Genomic DNA, 15,130 nt, shown 5'->3' on the forward strand with positions numbered 1-15,130 from the left:
GTCCAGTGGCTAAGACTCAGTGTTCTCAATGCAGAGGGCCTGGGTTCGAGCCCTGGTCAGAGAACTAGATCCCACATGCCGCAAAGATCCCACACACTTCAGTGAAGATCCTGCGTGCCACAACTGAGACCCAGTGCAGCCAAATAGATAAATAAATATTTTTTTAAAAAAAACCTTAAATAGTACCTGACCTAATGTAAGAGCTATATAAAGTATTTATTAGTGGTGGTGGTAGCAGTAGTATTTGGTAGATAAGGAAATCAAGGCTCCTAGAAGATTAAGTAGCTTGCCTAATACAGTCTCACAGCTAGTAAGTGGAGGCTGTCTGATTGCAGAGTGCATGTTCTTAACCCTTATGCTACACTGTTATACTCTCAAACCACCACTGCCATGAAGAAGAATTAGTATTACAGCTACCGTGAATATAACACATTGCCAGGGCCAGTGTGTTTGCTGGGTGTTTTACCCACACTGTTATCAATCCCCACATTCACTGATCAGATGAGGAAACTGAGGCTTCAGTGGGGCTGGAAGCACACCAAAGGCAGCCTGGTTTTAGGGTCAACCCCCTTTCCATAATACCCAGAGTGGCCTGAGGCAGTCCTGCTTTACACCTGATGGCCCAAGGTTCACTCTCAAGCAAATGATGAGAAATTACACGGTCACCCTGATGATTCCCCACTGTCTCTTGGTTGTTTACCGTTTACCAAAGGCCTATGTAGTCAGTCTCAGAGACATGGATATCTAACCTAATCCTGATGAAAATGCCAGCTTTCCACTGATAATGAACAAACGTGAGGTTTTTCTTTTTTTTTTTTAACTCCAGCATTTCTTGAAGAAAGCGAGCTAAATACTTCTTTTAAATTTGATGACTTGTTTAATCAAGTCATCCAAAAGTTATATATCCCTCCTTCTGTCTTGTGACATTTTCCCTCGTAACATTCACATGGAAGGTACATACATGTACACTTGTATTAGGAAACAAACAAACAAAAAAACCCTCAGTTCTCCGGCCTTCTGAAATGGCTCCATCTCCACAGAAATGACCCACTGGGGAGGGAGGAGCCAGCCCCTGACCACACAGCAGGAAACATAAAAAAGTGAGTCCAAAACTGATGCCCAGCACACTACGATTATTCTCATCTGTTTATTCAACATTCAACAAATATTTGGGAAGCACCTACTGTATTATTAAATCTAATATGTGAAAAGGCTTTGAACAATACCTGACACGGAGTCAGCATTAAGCAATGTTTTTTACAATAATATGCTAGAAGGGGACTTTCCAACTATGGTGGTGTGAAGAGGTTAGTGAATCTCTCCCCAAACAACAAGTATAAAACTGGAGAAAACTGCAAAAAACAAACCCACAACCATTTCAGGGCTCCGGAAGTCAATCAAAGACAAGTAAATGGAGAAGTTACTCATGAAGGGATGCTAGAACTACAGGCAAGAATATCAGGGCTTTGTAGACCTCTTGTCCTGGGCTGCTCCATCTACCGCAGCTCAGGCAGCACAGAAGGTAGAAAAGGGCAGAGCTGGCCATGAAAACCATCAGCTTTGTTACCAGAAAGGACAAACTTAATTTGGGGTAGAGGGTGAAAAGTCATGCTCCACAGCAAACTCAGCAGGAAACAAAAAAGGAAGACCCACAACTCAGCGAGCCTGAGGTTGCAATCCTGACTAGGGTAAGAGGAGAGGCAGACCAGCCAGAAATTTAATGGGAAGATCCTAGAAATGAGAGAGCCATGGAAGGCTCTCCACACAAGCATGGTTGACTGGGAAACTGCACAAAGGAGCTCCCAGCGGAAAGAAAAGCTAAGGCAGACTTGAGATCAGGCTGAACTTTCAATGTGGTCCCCAAACCACACACAGAATCAAAAGTGAAGGAGAGAAACCTTATAAGCTCAAGGTGTCTGAGCACAGCCTCTGCCCAACTCACTGGCTGACCACAAAGGTATGCAAATAAGGGGCAACCCTGAAGAAGCCTGGCTAAAAAAAAAAAAAAAAAAAGGCAGTGCGGGGAGGGGAAGGGAGCTAGGACGGGGAACAAAACAAAAACCCCAAGCAAAGACACTGGTGTCACTGGCCATGCAGAGCAGAGGAGACTGACTCCCTAAAGTACAGAAAAGTTACCCCACCTCCAAAAAAAACAAAAACAAAGAACTCAAGGAAGATAATATCAGAATCCAAAGTTGTTATATCCAAGAGCCCAGTTTTCAATAAACAAGTACAAGACATGCAAAGAAAAAAGAAAGTGTGACCTATATTGAGGGAGGAAAGCAGCCAAGAGAAACTAAATGGACCAAGATGTTGGATTTGTGAACTATTGTTTGAACTATCATTCAAAGAATATTTTAAAATCATATTTAAAGAACTAAAGAAAAATATGACAACAATGGCCCAACAAATATGGAATTTGAATACAGAAATAAAAACATTAAAAGCCTAATTCTAGAGTTGTAAAGTATAATAACCAAATTTTAAAATTCACTATATAGGCTCAACAGCACATTTGAGATGGCAGAAGAAAGAATCAGTTAAGTTGAAAAAAATATCAATAGAAATTATTCATTCTGAAGAACAGGAAAAAAAAGAAACATTGGGGAAAAAAAGAACAGTGCCTCAGAGATCTGAAACATAACATCAAGTATATCAACACCTACATAACAAGAGTTCCAGAAGGGCAAGAGAGAAAGAAAGAAGCAGAAAAAAATACTCAAGTAATGGCAGAAAACTTACCAAATTTTATTTAAAAACCCATAAGTCTCACAGATTAAACTTGCTCAACAAATCACAGTTAAACTTTTGAAATACAAAGAGAAAATTTTGAAAGCATCAAAAGAAAATGGATTCATCAAGTACAAGGGAACAACAATAAGATTAACAGTTAACTTCTCATTAGAAACAATGGAGACCAGAGTAGAAGGACACACTCAAAGTGCTGAAGGACAAAAACTGTCAACCAAGAATTCTATATCCAGCAAAACTATCGTTGAAAAAAAATATGCAGATGAAATAAAGACATTCCCAAAGACTGAGAGAATTCACTGTTAGCAGACCTGCTTTAAGAAGTACTAAGAGGGCTTCCCTGGTGGCGCAGTGGTTAAGAATCCACCTGCCTATGCAGGGAGCATGGGTTTGAGCGCTGGTCTGGGAAGATCCCACATGCCGCAGCGCAACTAAGACCGTGAGCCACAACTACTGAGCCCGTGTGCTATAACTACTGAGCCTGCGCTCTAGAGCCCGTGCTCCACAACAAGAGAAGCCACCTCAATGAGAAGCCCGTGCACCGCAACAAAGAGTAGCCCCCGCTCTCCGCAACTAGAGAAAGCCCACGCACAGCAACAAAGACCCAATACAGCCAAAGATAAATAAATAAAATAAATAAATTTAAAAAAAAAACAGAAGTACTAAGAAATTCTTCAGGCTAAAAGGAAATGACAGCAGATGGTAACTAAAAGTCACAAGAAATGAAGAACATCAGTGGAAATAATTATAAAGATAAATATAAAACACTGCATAGGGCTTCCCTGGTGGCGCAGTGGTTGAGAGTCTGCCTGCCGATGCAGGGGACACGGGTTCGTGCCCTGGTCCAGGAAGATCCCACATGCCGCGGAGCGCCTGGGCCCGTGAGCCATGGCCACTGAGCCTGCGCATCCAGAGCCTGTGCTCCGCAACGGGAGAGGCCACAACAGTGAGAGGCCCGCGTACCGCAAAAAAAAGAAAAAAGAAAACTGCATAAAATAATAATTATAAAATTGTATTGTTGGGCTTAAAATGTATAAAGATATAATATATATCACAATAACCACACAAAGGAGAGAAGAGGAAATGGGGCTATGTTGCAACAAAGTTGCTATAGTCTTTCAGAATTAGGTCACTATTAACCTAAAATAGATTATGATAAATTATATATTATAATCCCAAGACCAACCACTAAAAAAACAAAAACTCAAAAAACGTATTAAAACACCTGACAAAGGAATTTAAAGGGTCCAACAGAAAAATACCTATTTAACACAAAAGAAGGCAGCAAAGGAAAAATCGACAAACAAAAAAGACATACAAAAACAAATAGGGAAATGGCAGATGCAATCCAACCGTGTTAGTAATTACATTAAAAGGACATGGTGCTTCCCTGGTGGCGCAGTGGTTAAGAATCCGCCTGCCAATGCAGGGGACACGGGTTCGAGCCCTGGTCCGGGAAGATCCCACATGCCGTGGAGCAACTAAGCCCGTGCGCCACAACTACTGAGCCTGCGCTCTAGAGCCCACGAGGCACAACTACTGAAGCCCGTGCGCCTAGAGCCCGTGCTCCGCAACAAGAGAAGCCACCGCAATGAGAAGCCTGCGCACCGCAATGAAGAGTAGCCCCCACTCACTGCAACTAGAGAAAAGCCCGCACGCAGCAACAAAGACCCAACACAGCCAAAAATAAAAAATAAATTAATTAATTTTAAAAAAAGGACATGGATTGACAATCAAAAAATAGGCAGAAGCCCTAAACAGACATTTCTCCAAAGAAGACATACAGATGGCCAATGAGCACATGAAAAGATGCTCATCATCGCTAATTATTAGAGAAATGCAAATTTAAACTATTGATACAATGAGGTCACACTGGTCAGAATGGCTATCCTTAAAGAGTCTACAAATAATAAATGTTGGAGAGGGTGTGGAGAAAAGGGAACCCTCTTATACTGTTGGTGGGAATGTAAATTGGTGCAGCCATTATGGAAAACAGTATGAAGGTTCCTCAAAAAAAACTAAAAATAGAGTTGCCATATGATCCAGCAATCCCACTCCTGGGCATATACCTAGACAAAGCTATAATTTGAAAAGATACATGCACCCCTATGTTCACAGCAGCACTATTCACAATAGCCAAGACATGGAAACAACCTAAATGTCCACCAACAGATGGATAGATAAAGAAGATGTGGTAAATATACACAAAGGAATATTCTCAACTATAAAAAAGAGTGAAATAATGCCATTTGCAGCAACATGGATGGACCTTGAGATTATCATACTAAGTAAAGTAAGTCAGAAAGAGAAAGACAAATACCATATGATATCACTTATATATGAACTCTAAAATATGACACAAATGAACTTATCTAGGAAAAAGAAACAGACTCACAGACATAGAGAACAGATTTGTTGTTGCCAGTTGGGGGGTTGGGGAGGGAAGAATTGGGAGTTTAGGATTAGTAAATGCAAACTAGTATATACAGGATGAATAAACAACAAGGTCCTACTGTATAGCACAAGGAACTATCTTGAATATCCTGTGATAAACCATAATGGAAAAAAATATGAAGAAGAATATAGGGGCTTCCCTGGTGGCACAGTGGTTAAGAATCCGCCTGCCCATGCTGGGGACATGGGTTCGAGCCCTGGTCCAGGAAGATCCCACATGCCACGAAGCAACTAAGCCCGTGCGCCACAACTACTGAGCCTGCGCTCTGTAGCCCACGAGCCAAAACTACTGAAGCCCGCGGGCCTAGAACCCGTGCTCCAAACGAGAGAAGCCATCGCAGTGAGAAGCCCACGCACCGGGACGAACAGCTGCCCCTGCTTGACACTAGAGAAAGCCTGCACGCAGCAATGAAGACAAACAACACAGCCAAAAATAAACAAAATAAATTTATTTTTTTTAAAAGGATATATATGTATAACTGAGCCACTTTGTGCTGTACAGCAGTAATTAACACAACATTGTAAATCTACTATACTTCAATTTAAAAAAAAAGGACATGGATTTAGGGACAGCAGTGAAAATGGTGGAGCAATAAGAACACTGACTAACATTCTCAGAAACAATTCTTTCAGAACTCTGGAAATTAACCAAGGACTTAAAGCAATCTGGGGAATGTTTACTTAAGAAAAGCAGCTGAATCTCAGAACAGCAAGCTTTGCAGCATTTTAACTTGACCTATTCCCATCCACCTCTTCTCAGCTCCTGAAAACCAACAGCTCACAATTATAGTGAAAACCAGCAGTCTGGAAGCCATTGGAGGAGGCAAAATGGGATTGGAGAAATTTCAAAGCCCCATTCCCAGGGAATTCTCATGTGATCTATCTAGTGGTTCCCTGTAAGACCCCAAGCACAATGCTCTATTTTTCTGATCTGACCCAGATATCATCCAGGGTAAACAGCCTTTTCCCCAGGGATGTTTGTTGAAAACTGTCAGAGACCAATGGTGAATACTGCAGCTGCCTAGATACTGGTGGCTAACAGCTGGAGCAAACAACAGGTTAACCAAGAAGCTATCAACCAACTTGACCTTGACATCTATAGAACACTCCACCCAAACAACAGAATACACATACTTTTCAAACACACATGGAACATTCTCCAGGAGAGACCATATGCTAGGCTATAAAACAAAGTCACAATACATTTAAAAGGACTGAAATTAAAGTATGTTCTGTAACCACAACAGAATTAAATTGGCTATCAATGAAAAAAGAAATTAGGGAAAACATAAATATTTGGAAATTAAACACTTCCAAATAACTCGTGGGTCAAAGAAGTAATCACATAGGAAATCGAAAAATAAGGTGAATAAAGGTTAAAATACAACATAACAGAATTTATGGGCTGCAGCTAAACAGTGTTTAAAGAAAAAATTATAGCTATAAACACCTACATTACAAAAGAAGAAAGACCTCAACAATAGCCTAACCTTCCAGCAAAAGAAACTAGAAAAGAAAAGCAAACTAAACCCAAAGCAAGCAGAGGAATAAAATTATAAAAATTCAACTGAAAATCAATGAAACAGAAAACAGGAAAACAATACCAAAAAATGAATTAAACTAAATGTTGGTTCTTTCAAAAGATTAACAAAGCTGACAAGTCTTTAGCTAGACTGACCAAGGTAAAAAGAGGAAATATAAATTACCAAAATCAGCAGTGAAAGAGGGGACATCACCAACCTGCCAACCCTACAGAAACTTAGATCATAAGCGAATACTATCAACAACTTATGCCAAAGAATTAGATAACTGGCACAAAACAAATTCTCAGAAAGACACAAAGTACCAACGCTGACTCAAGAAGAAATAAAAAATTTAATATACCTGTAACAAGTTTTTAAATATTGAATTAGTAATAAAAAAAAAAACTTTTCCTATAAAGAAAAGCCCAGGTCCAGATGACTTACTTCATTGGCGAACTCTACCAAACATTAAAACAAGAAATAATACCAATTCTTTACAAACCTTTCCAGAAACTCATTTTATGAGGCCAGTAATACCCTGATACCATAAGCAGACAAGGAGGACATCACAAGAAAAAAACAAGAAAGTCCTTAACAAAATATTAGCAACCAAATCCAGCAATGTACAAAAGGGATTATTCACCACAATCGAGTGGAATTTATCCTAGGAATGCAAGGCTGGTTTAATATCCAAAGATCAGTTAATGTAATGTATCCAATTAATAGAATAAAAGACAAAAAATACATGATCACAGAAACAGACATAGAAAAATTGTTTGACAAAAATCTAATCCCTAGTCATGATTTTTTTTAAAAAGAAAAAGAAAAGAAAAACTCTGAACAAAACAGGACAAAAAGGGAACTTCCTCAACTTGACAAAAGGTATCTATGAAAAACTTATAGCTAATGTCATAATTATAAATGAAAGACTAAATACTATCTCCCTAATATCAGGAACAGGCAAGGATGTCACTTCAATCCACTGCTACACTGAAGGTTCTATCCAATGCAGTCAGGCAAGAAAAAGAAATCAAAAGTTTCAAATTGGAAATGAAGATGTAAAACTGTCTTTATTCAGACAACCAGACAACATGATCCTGTATGTATAAAACCCTAAGGAACACACGAAAATCTATATAACTAATAAGCAAGGTCAGTAAAGTCACAAAACATTAAGTCAATATACAAAAACCAATTGTATTGCTATGTAAAAGCAATTAACACTCTAAAAATGAACTTAAGAATACAATTCTATTCAAAAGAACATCAAAAAGAAAAAAACACTTAGGAATAAATTTAACAAAAGACGTGCAAGACTTGTATACTGAAAACTACAAAAACATAGTTGAAAGAAATTAAATTCCCAAGTAAATGGGGAGACATTTCATGTTTATAGATTGAAAGACTCAAAATTACTTAGATGGCATTTGTGCCCAAATTGATCTACAGATTCAGTGTAATCATTACCAAAATCCCAGCAGGTAGTTTGCAGAAATTGACAAGCTAATACTAAAATTTGTATGGAAAAGCAAAAGACCCTGAAGAGCCAAAACTTAACATCTCCCAATTTAAAAACCAATTATAAAGCTACAGTAATCAAGAGGATAAACATATAGATCAATGGAACAGAACTGAGAGTTCAGAAATAAAGCCTTACATTTACCATCAACAGATTTTCACAAAGGTGCTAAGACTATTCAATAAAAAAAGAATAGTGTTTTCAACTAGTGACAGGACAATTGGATAGCCACATCCAAAAAACCCCTTACCCCACACCATACACAAAAATCAATTCAAATGACTGTCTCACAGACATAAATATGAGAATTCAAACTATGAAGTTCCCAGGCAAAAACAGAGGAAAATTATCTTTGTGATCTTGGGTTAGGCAAAGATTTCTTAGATATACCAAAACTACAATCCACAGCAGAAAAACTGATCAACTGAACTTCATTAAAATTAAAACCGTTTTCTCTCCAAAGGACACTATGAAAAAAATAAAAAGAAAATCCATGGACTGGCAGAGAACATTTGCACATATCATATATGTGATAAAGTACCTATATCCAGAATACATAAATAACTCTCACAACTCAATATTAAGAAGTCAAACCCAACTTTTCATTCCTCTGGAGCTTAAATTCCCTGGCTCTCTCGATCTCCCCTTTTAGGGCAAAAGATCATTTGTTATCCTTGACAGAGAAATCAGAAGCCAAACTGGTCAAATCTGCTTCTTTTTCACCACCCACCAAGACGTCCACAACCACGCCGAGCAAGAACCTATCCTTAACATCCGTTTTTGCTTTTCTGGATGTTAGCTGCCGAGATAAGCCGCCCTCCGGTAGCTGTTCTTTGCTGCATCTTTTCAAATCTGAGTCAACTCAGGGGACTCCTGTGCAACCATTCCACTGTGTTTAGACCTTTCATCCTTCCTCTCATTCCTGTTACTGCTCCAGTTAACATTTCCTTTCCGAATTGTTCACCGACCTCAGCCGGCCCACGCTTTCTCTGACCTTTTGAAGTCGGCTTTCCTAACAGCAGAACTTCTGGGGTCTGATTGGCCCGAAGGCGAATCCCAAAGTACGAACACCTGCCAGCTGGGGGGCCGTGGGCCTGTCTCATAACTTCTCCGAGCCTCCCTTTCCTCCCCCGTAACTGTGGCAACAACCCCGACTCCCGAATGACGCGAGCCGGGCGCAACACCTGGCACGTTTCGGCCACTCGGTACATGCTGGCAGCGCCCTAACGCACTCCCCTCCGGCAGCCCGCTCGAGGGTCATGCTCTCTTAAGTTTGGCCCCACAGCGTCGCCAACCTCTCCGAGAGGGCCGAGTGCCTCGGGAGGCGCGGCCGAGACCGGAGGCCAGCACAGAGGGAGGAAGAGACGGAGCCGAAGTCCTCACCTTTTGGTCCAGCTTCAGGCGGTAGGGCACGGCCTGGATCCTGCGGCGCGGCCGCGAGCCGGCGCGGGGCTGGGGCCCGGAGCCGGGCAGCACGAAGGTGGGCACGCCCAGCGCCCCGGAGAAGCTGAAGCCCCACACGAAAATGCGGTCGGCGCGGGTCGCGCGCTCGCCCACGTACTGGAACACGGGCGCGTCCGCCTCGGCCTCCGCCGTCTCGCGCCGGCTCCGCGAGCGCCCGGCTGCCGTCCAGTGTCCGCGCCACGGCCCCGGCCCGCTCAGCCGGCGCCCCAGCCGAGCCCCCGCCACCAGCGCCATCCTCCGCTACACGCCTCAGCCGTTCCTGGGCGCCGCCATATTGGCGACCTTTGACCTCCCCCGGCGGAAGAGCCTGCGGCCACGTTTACTATTGGCTGAAAGCAAAGGCCTTGAGGTCAGCCAATGGCTCAGGGAGGCTGGAGGGCTGGGCTGGACTGGGCGGAGCCTGGTATCGCCCGTTCCTGAGTGACTCGACCTAGAGGACCCGTCCCGGCCCTACCGACACAGTGCGCGAACTTTCTCCGAGCTCCGGCAGCCGGCCTGAACTCACTCGCCTTCCCGCAGAGCGCGTGTTTGCTGAGCACCTTCCCGGCTCTGGTGGGCGCTCTCAGTTTGCAAAGGCCCTTTGCTTTTTGGTAATCAGCAGGAGTAAAATTTAAGAGGTTGCCCACTCTGCGCGACTCCAGCGTAGTGCTCTCCCCTATCCTCTGTCCCTCGACACTTTTTACCTGGCCCTGTTGCCTCTGTTCCCGCTCCCACGCCGCTCAGTCGGCGCTCCAGCCACAGAGAGCTGCCTGCTGTCTTCGACAGTGCATCCTCCTCCCAGCGTCACCTCGCCCCTCAGCCCATCACTCCACTTAAGGCAGGTGGCTCTGCTTGTAATTTCTGAATCCCAGGGATGTTTCAGGCCTTCCTTTGCACACAGCGCCTTGAATGCCCTTCCCACTGCCCTCTTCTCCCTGCAGGTGTCTAGCAAACTCCTCGCCTTCTAACATCCAGCTGGAGCACCTCCTTTGAAGTTCCACGAAGGCAAGAACTTCATTCACATTGTCCTCACCAGTTTTGTACTAGAGTTTAGCATGCAGCCAGGAACAAGGCATGCCCTCATGAATGATTTGCGAGTCTGGGGACCTGGGTTCCTGTCCTGGCTCTGCTACTGACTTGTCCCGTGATGTTGGGGAGTTGTCTCCCTTCTCTGGATCTCACCTCTAAAATGAGGAGATATTAAAAAAAAATCAATACATGAAAGGAATTTTTGAACTTCATGGCCTGTAGGATCTCTTGCAGCCCATTATGATCTATGACAGTCATTCCTGAATATTAGTCCCAAATGCTGAGAGCAAACTGTCTCTTTTTCCTCCTCTTGCTTTTCTCTCCTCTTTATATGCTCGATACCTGTATCAACTTTAATAATGTAATAGCCAGTATTTTGCCGGCAAAAGTGAGCTTATTTAGGAATAAGAAGAGAAACTGCAAATTGAGAAGTACAAACTATGACAGACCACAGGCAAATCCGGAGAACAACGAAAGGGAACTTGCTTTTATATGGAAAAGTGGGTAATTGGGAGGTGCTGTGATAACCAAAGAGTCCACTGGAGGAAGCTAGGAGTCCAAAGTATAGTGGCTTCTCATTGGTTGGGTAGAGGCATCTTCCCGTCCCAGATGTGGGCATTTGTCTCTTCCTGTTTTGAACTGGTCTTGACAGTACGATAAAACTGGATTCCTTCCAGGTGTGGAATTAATTCAAGAAACTCAGCTAAAATTGGAATCAGGACAGGCCTGTAGGGGGAGCGCTGGTGCCCCACCATGCATCTTCAATTACTCCAAACCGGAGGAGACAAATGCCTACATCTGGGACCGGAAAGTGCCGCTACTTTAGCAGCCCAACCAGTGGTGACAACCACCGGCAGCCAGCTCCTGCCGCAGGCGGTGGCGAGCAGCACAGAGCGGACCACAGCTTATTCCCCCAGCAGCCCCCTCGGGCACTGTCATAGCCAAGTGCCTCCTATGAAGCACCTCCCGATGGAAGACCTTCCTTGGCCCCCAAGAGAGTGGATTTCTGTAAAGTTACAGAGTGCACATTTCCTGTGACCTCTGCTACCTCTCAGTGAGACCCCTACCATTCAGTGAGCCATGGGTGAGCCTTTCCCACCGAGGTCTGGGTCTCAGCTCTGGGGGGCGGCCTCTTTCTGGGGTAGCCTGGCTCAGCCCTAGTGGCGGGGGCTCCTCCCTCTACCAGTCCTGTATTCTTCAGAGTTCTCTTCATACCAGCCAAGCCCTTGTTATCATTAATAATTCTTCACATTAAACCTTCTCTGTTCAAATCACAAGGTGGTTTCTGTCTCACTGGACTTTGATACACCAACTAACAAGCCACTAATTTCACTAAACCCATTTCTAACATTCATTAAGCTAATCAGCAACCCCTCCCGTGTTGATGGAAAGAGAGCTGCCTGGAGGTTCCTGGGAGCTGCCTCTGGTGCGTGGCTACTCCAATTAAATGCTAACTGACCACACCGGGAGTGTGTCTGGGAGCCCCCCCCCCCCAACACACACACGGAGGGGAGGGTGGTTAGAGCTGAGTGAGGCGGTGGACAGAGGTAGGAGACGAGGTTGGAAGGATGGAGGAAGAAGGGCAGCAGTCACCTTTGGCCTTTGGGCCATGGTAAAGTTTGGGGCTTTTACCTGAATTTGTGACTCTATAGATATGTATGGGAGCAGGTGCATCCAGGGTCCTCAGTCACCCCGCTCGTCCTTAGTCTGACATCTCTGACATGGGAGGATGAGCAGATCCACGCAAGCTTTGATTCTCTTCAAGCTTCTTGGCCCATGTGCATGCCAGGCATTTTAAATTTTCTACCAAAAACTCCACAGATGCCTCAGACACAGAAAGGAGCTCGCAGGGCCCATACACACATGCAATGTGGAAAAGAGAGGGAATTAACATCCTAGACGCAAACTGCAACCAATGGGCTTAGGAGCCAAGGGATAAATGCCACCACTGAGGTGCATTCGGGGAGGCCTTCTGTGCACTGCTCAGGATCCTGGCAGAATGAGGACCCCGCTGACCACAGCGGCAGCCTCAATGGTGACCCTTACGTCTGCTTTTCCTGTGTGACTCTTGCCACCCCCTCTCTCCTTCCCTACGACCGCCTCCCAAGTAAGCCACCAGGGAGCAAGTCTTTATGTAAGGCTGTTTGGGGAAGGACACAAGCTAAAACAATTGGCACCTGAAGTAGGGCGGTGATAACCCCTGGCTTGCTGTAGCATCATGATTACTAAGGCTCTTTTTACTTCAGGTGGAGGGATAAGGTGCAGGTAGACTCAGAGCATTTGGTTAAGCTGTATCTCTATGATACGAATAGTATGGGGGTAATAGTAAGTTTGTGGAGTTAGCTGGCTTGGTTAACTGTGTAGGAAGCCTTGAAGAAAGAATGACAGGTTTAGATCAGCCAGCTATTCACTTGGGGCATGCTGAGAAAACCAACAGGCCTCCATGATGCTGTTTAAAAAGACTTTCATCTGCTGCAGGCAAAAAGGAGCCAGAGGCCTGGGATTTCAGGGTGACAGAGCTGCAGAGGAGGCCAGATGTACACCCTTAGCAGGTCTCCTAGGCTGAAGTCAAACCCCGATAGCACAGGGGTGGGAACTTGAGATTGGGATGGGGCACCGGGACCGTGCACCTGAGAATATTACAACACAGACGCCGCCCCCACTCTAATTTCCAGTCCAGCAGAAACGGCCCCCTCTCCTTGATATAGGGGAGCAGCCTCCCCTGGCCTAGATACCATGCTAAGACTCCAGCTGAGTAGACGCCTCACGAGATGACGCTTATCCTCCTCAAGGTGCGACCCACTTCACCTCATTGCTGCCAGACTGGTATTCAGTCAGGTCTCAGCAGAACCTGAGTGAGGAAGAGCAGTCCCTATTGTAAGAGGAAACAGCTTACTCACTGACAGAATCGCAGCACTGGGCTCAGCAGGACTAGGGAATATGTGTGGGTGCATGTGTACCTTTAGGGTGTTGGACCAGAAGCACAGAATAAAAGAATGGATGGAGAGAGTTTGTTGACACAGGGCCAGCTCCTTCAGGATTTAACATCCTGGCAAGGAGCCAATTCTAATGCTGCTGGGATGGCTCTGTGAAGCTTACATATAACAACAGTATCAATAAATGAGGTGGAGATGCTGGAACTCCCTGGAAGAGAAAAGAGTCAAAAGGCTCGGGGAGGTGGGAATGTTAAAGCAGATTAATCCACCCTGCAAGGGTCCAGAGGACTCTTAAGACCGTCACTAAGGCAATAAGAGATGTCCCGGTGAGGAAGCTCTAGCATCTTTGAGAAGCTCGGAGTGCCTAGGCTAGGGTGACAGTAGCAGATGGTGCTCTAAAACTAGACTCCCAAAGACAATGGTAGGTTCCAGAGCAGCAGAGCCAGGTGGCTGGACTTTGCCATCAGAAGCAAGGTGGATGGACTTGGTAGAACAAGAGGCAAGGGCGGAATGGCAACTGTAGTGTCTGGCACCGGTAATCTGCGGTGTGGCTATCTGACCACGGTATTCCAAGGGATAAGATGGAAGCACAGACAGCTAAGGTGCTTTCTTGCCTTGTATAACTGGAAAAAAATCTGGTGAGCAGAAGGCTGACATTGGTTAGTACAATGAAAATCAATCTCTCACCCGGTTTTAGGACCTAACCCAGTTCTCAGACCACAGTCCAGCAATTATAGAGGAGGCTGGGTCCACTTGAGGAAGGACCCTGCAGAGCCACTGCAGTAGCATCAATAAATATTCTCTTTATCATTTCCCAAAGGCACCTGTGGTTACTTACCAGAGTTACCATCCACTGGAGAAACGAGAATCAGATCTCCCAAGAGCTGGATAGAGGGTCTGAGCTGACACTGACACCACAGGACGTGAAACACCAACAAGGCCCCAGTTAGAGTGAGGGCACCTGGAGCCAGGTACAAGTATGTCCCACGGGGGGTCAAATGTGTCCACACACCCACCCTGTGGCTATTTCCCTGGTTCCCAGTTACACAGTTGGGACAGACATTCTTAGCAGCTCACATTGGTTCCCTCACCCTGTCTTGACCCAGGAAGTATTAAAGGAGAAGACATACTGCATCCCAGGTGGAATTGCAGACTTGAGCACCAACTTCTAAGAGGTGAAGGACTCAGAAGTGGTGGTTCCCATCACGTCTCCATTTAGTTCACATGTTTGACTCCTGCAAACACCAGATGGGTTATGGAAGACAGCTGAAAACTACTATAAACTTAGCTAAGTGCTTAGTCCAGTCATAGCTGCTGAGTCACGGGTAGTATTTTACTGGAACAGATCAATATGGTTTCTGAACTTCCCAGGGGATACTGATCTGGTGAATGGGTTGTTTTCAATCCCAGTGGTAAAGGGGATCAAAGGCAGTTTGCCTCTATATGGAAAGGACAATACTACTCATTGACGCTCC

The 15,130-nt window shown here is 44.6% G+C and overlaps 1 protein-coding gene across 3 annotated transcripts in view; it reads right to left on the minus strand.

The window, feature by feature from the left end:
* RCC1L (RCC1 like) overlaps window positions 1-9,983 on the minus strand; it is a 33,306-nt gene extending 23,323 nt beyond the window's left edge. For all 3 annotated transcript variants that reach the window (XM_060032212.1, XM_069541419.1, XM_060032210.2), the window contains exon 1: window positions 9,631-9,983. In XM_060032212.1, the coding sequence (XP_059888195.1) occupies window positions 9,631-9,945 (315 nt within the window). In that variant the 5' untranslated portion in view covers window positions 9,946-9,983. The remainder of the gene's footprint in view (window positions 1-9,630) is intronic.
* Between the last annotated feature and the right edge of the window lie 5,147 nt (window positions 9,984-15,130).

Source organism: Delphinus delphis, chromosome 15 (genome assembly GCF_949987515.2).
Source record: "Delphinus delphis chromosome 15, mDelDel1.2, whole genome shotgun sequence".
In the NCBI taxonomy this organism is placed as follows: domain Eukaryota; kingdom Metazoa; phylum Chordata; class Mammalia; order Artiodactyla; family Delphinidae; genus Delphinus; species Delphinus delphis.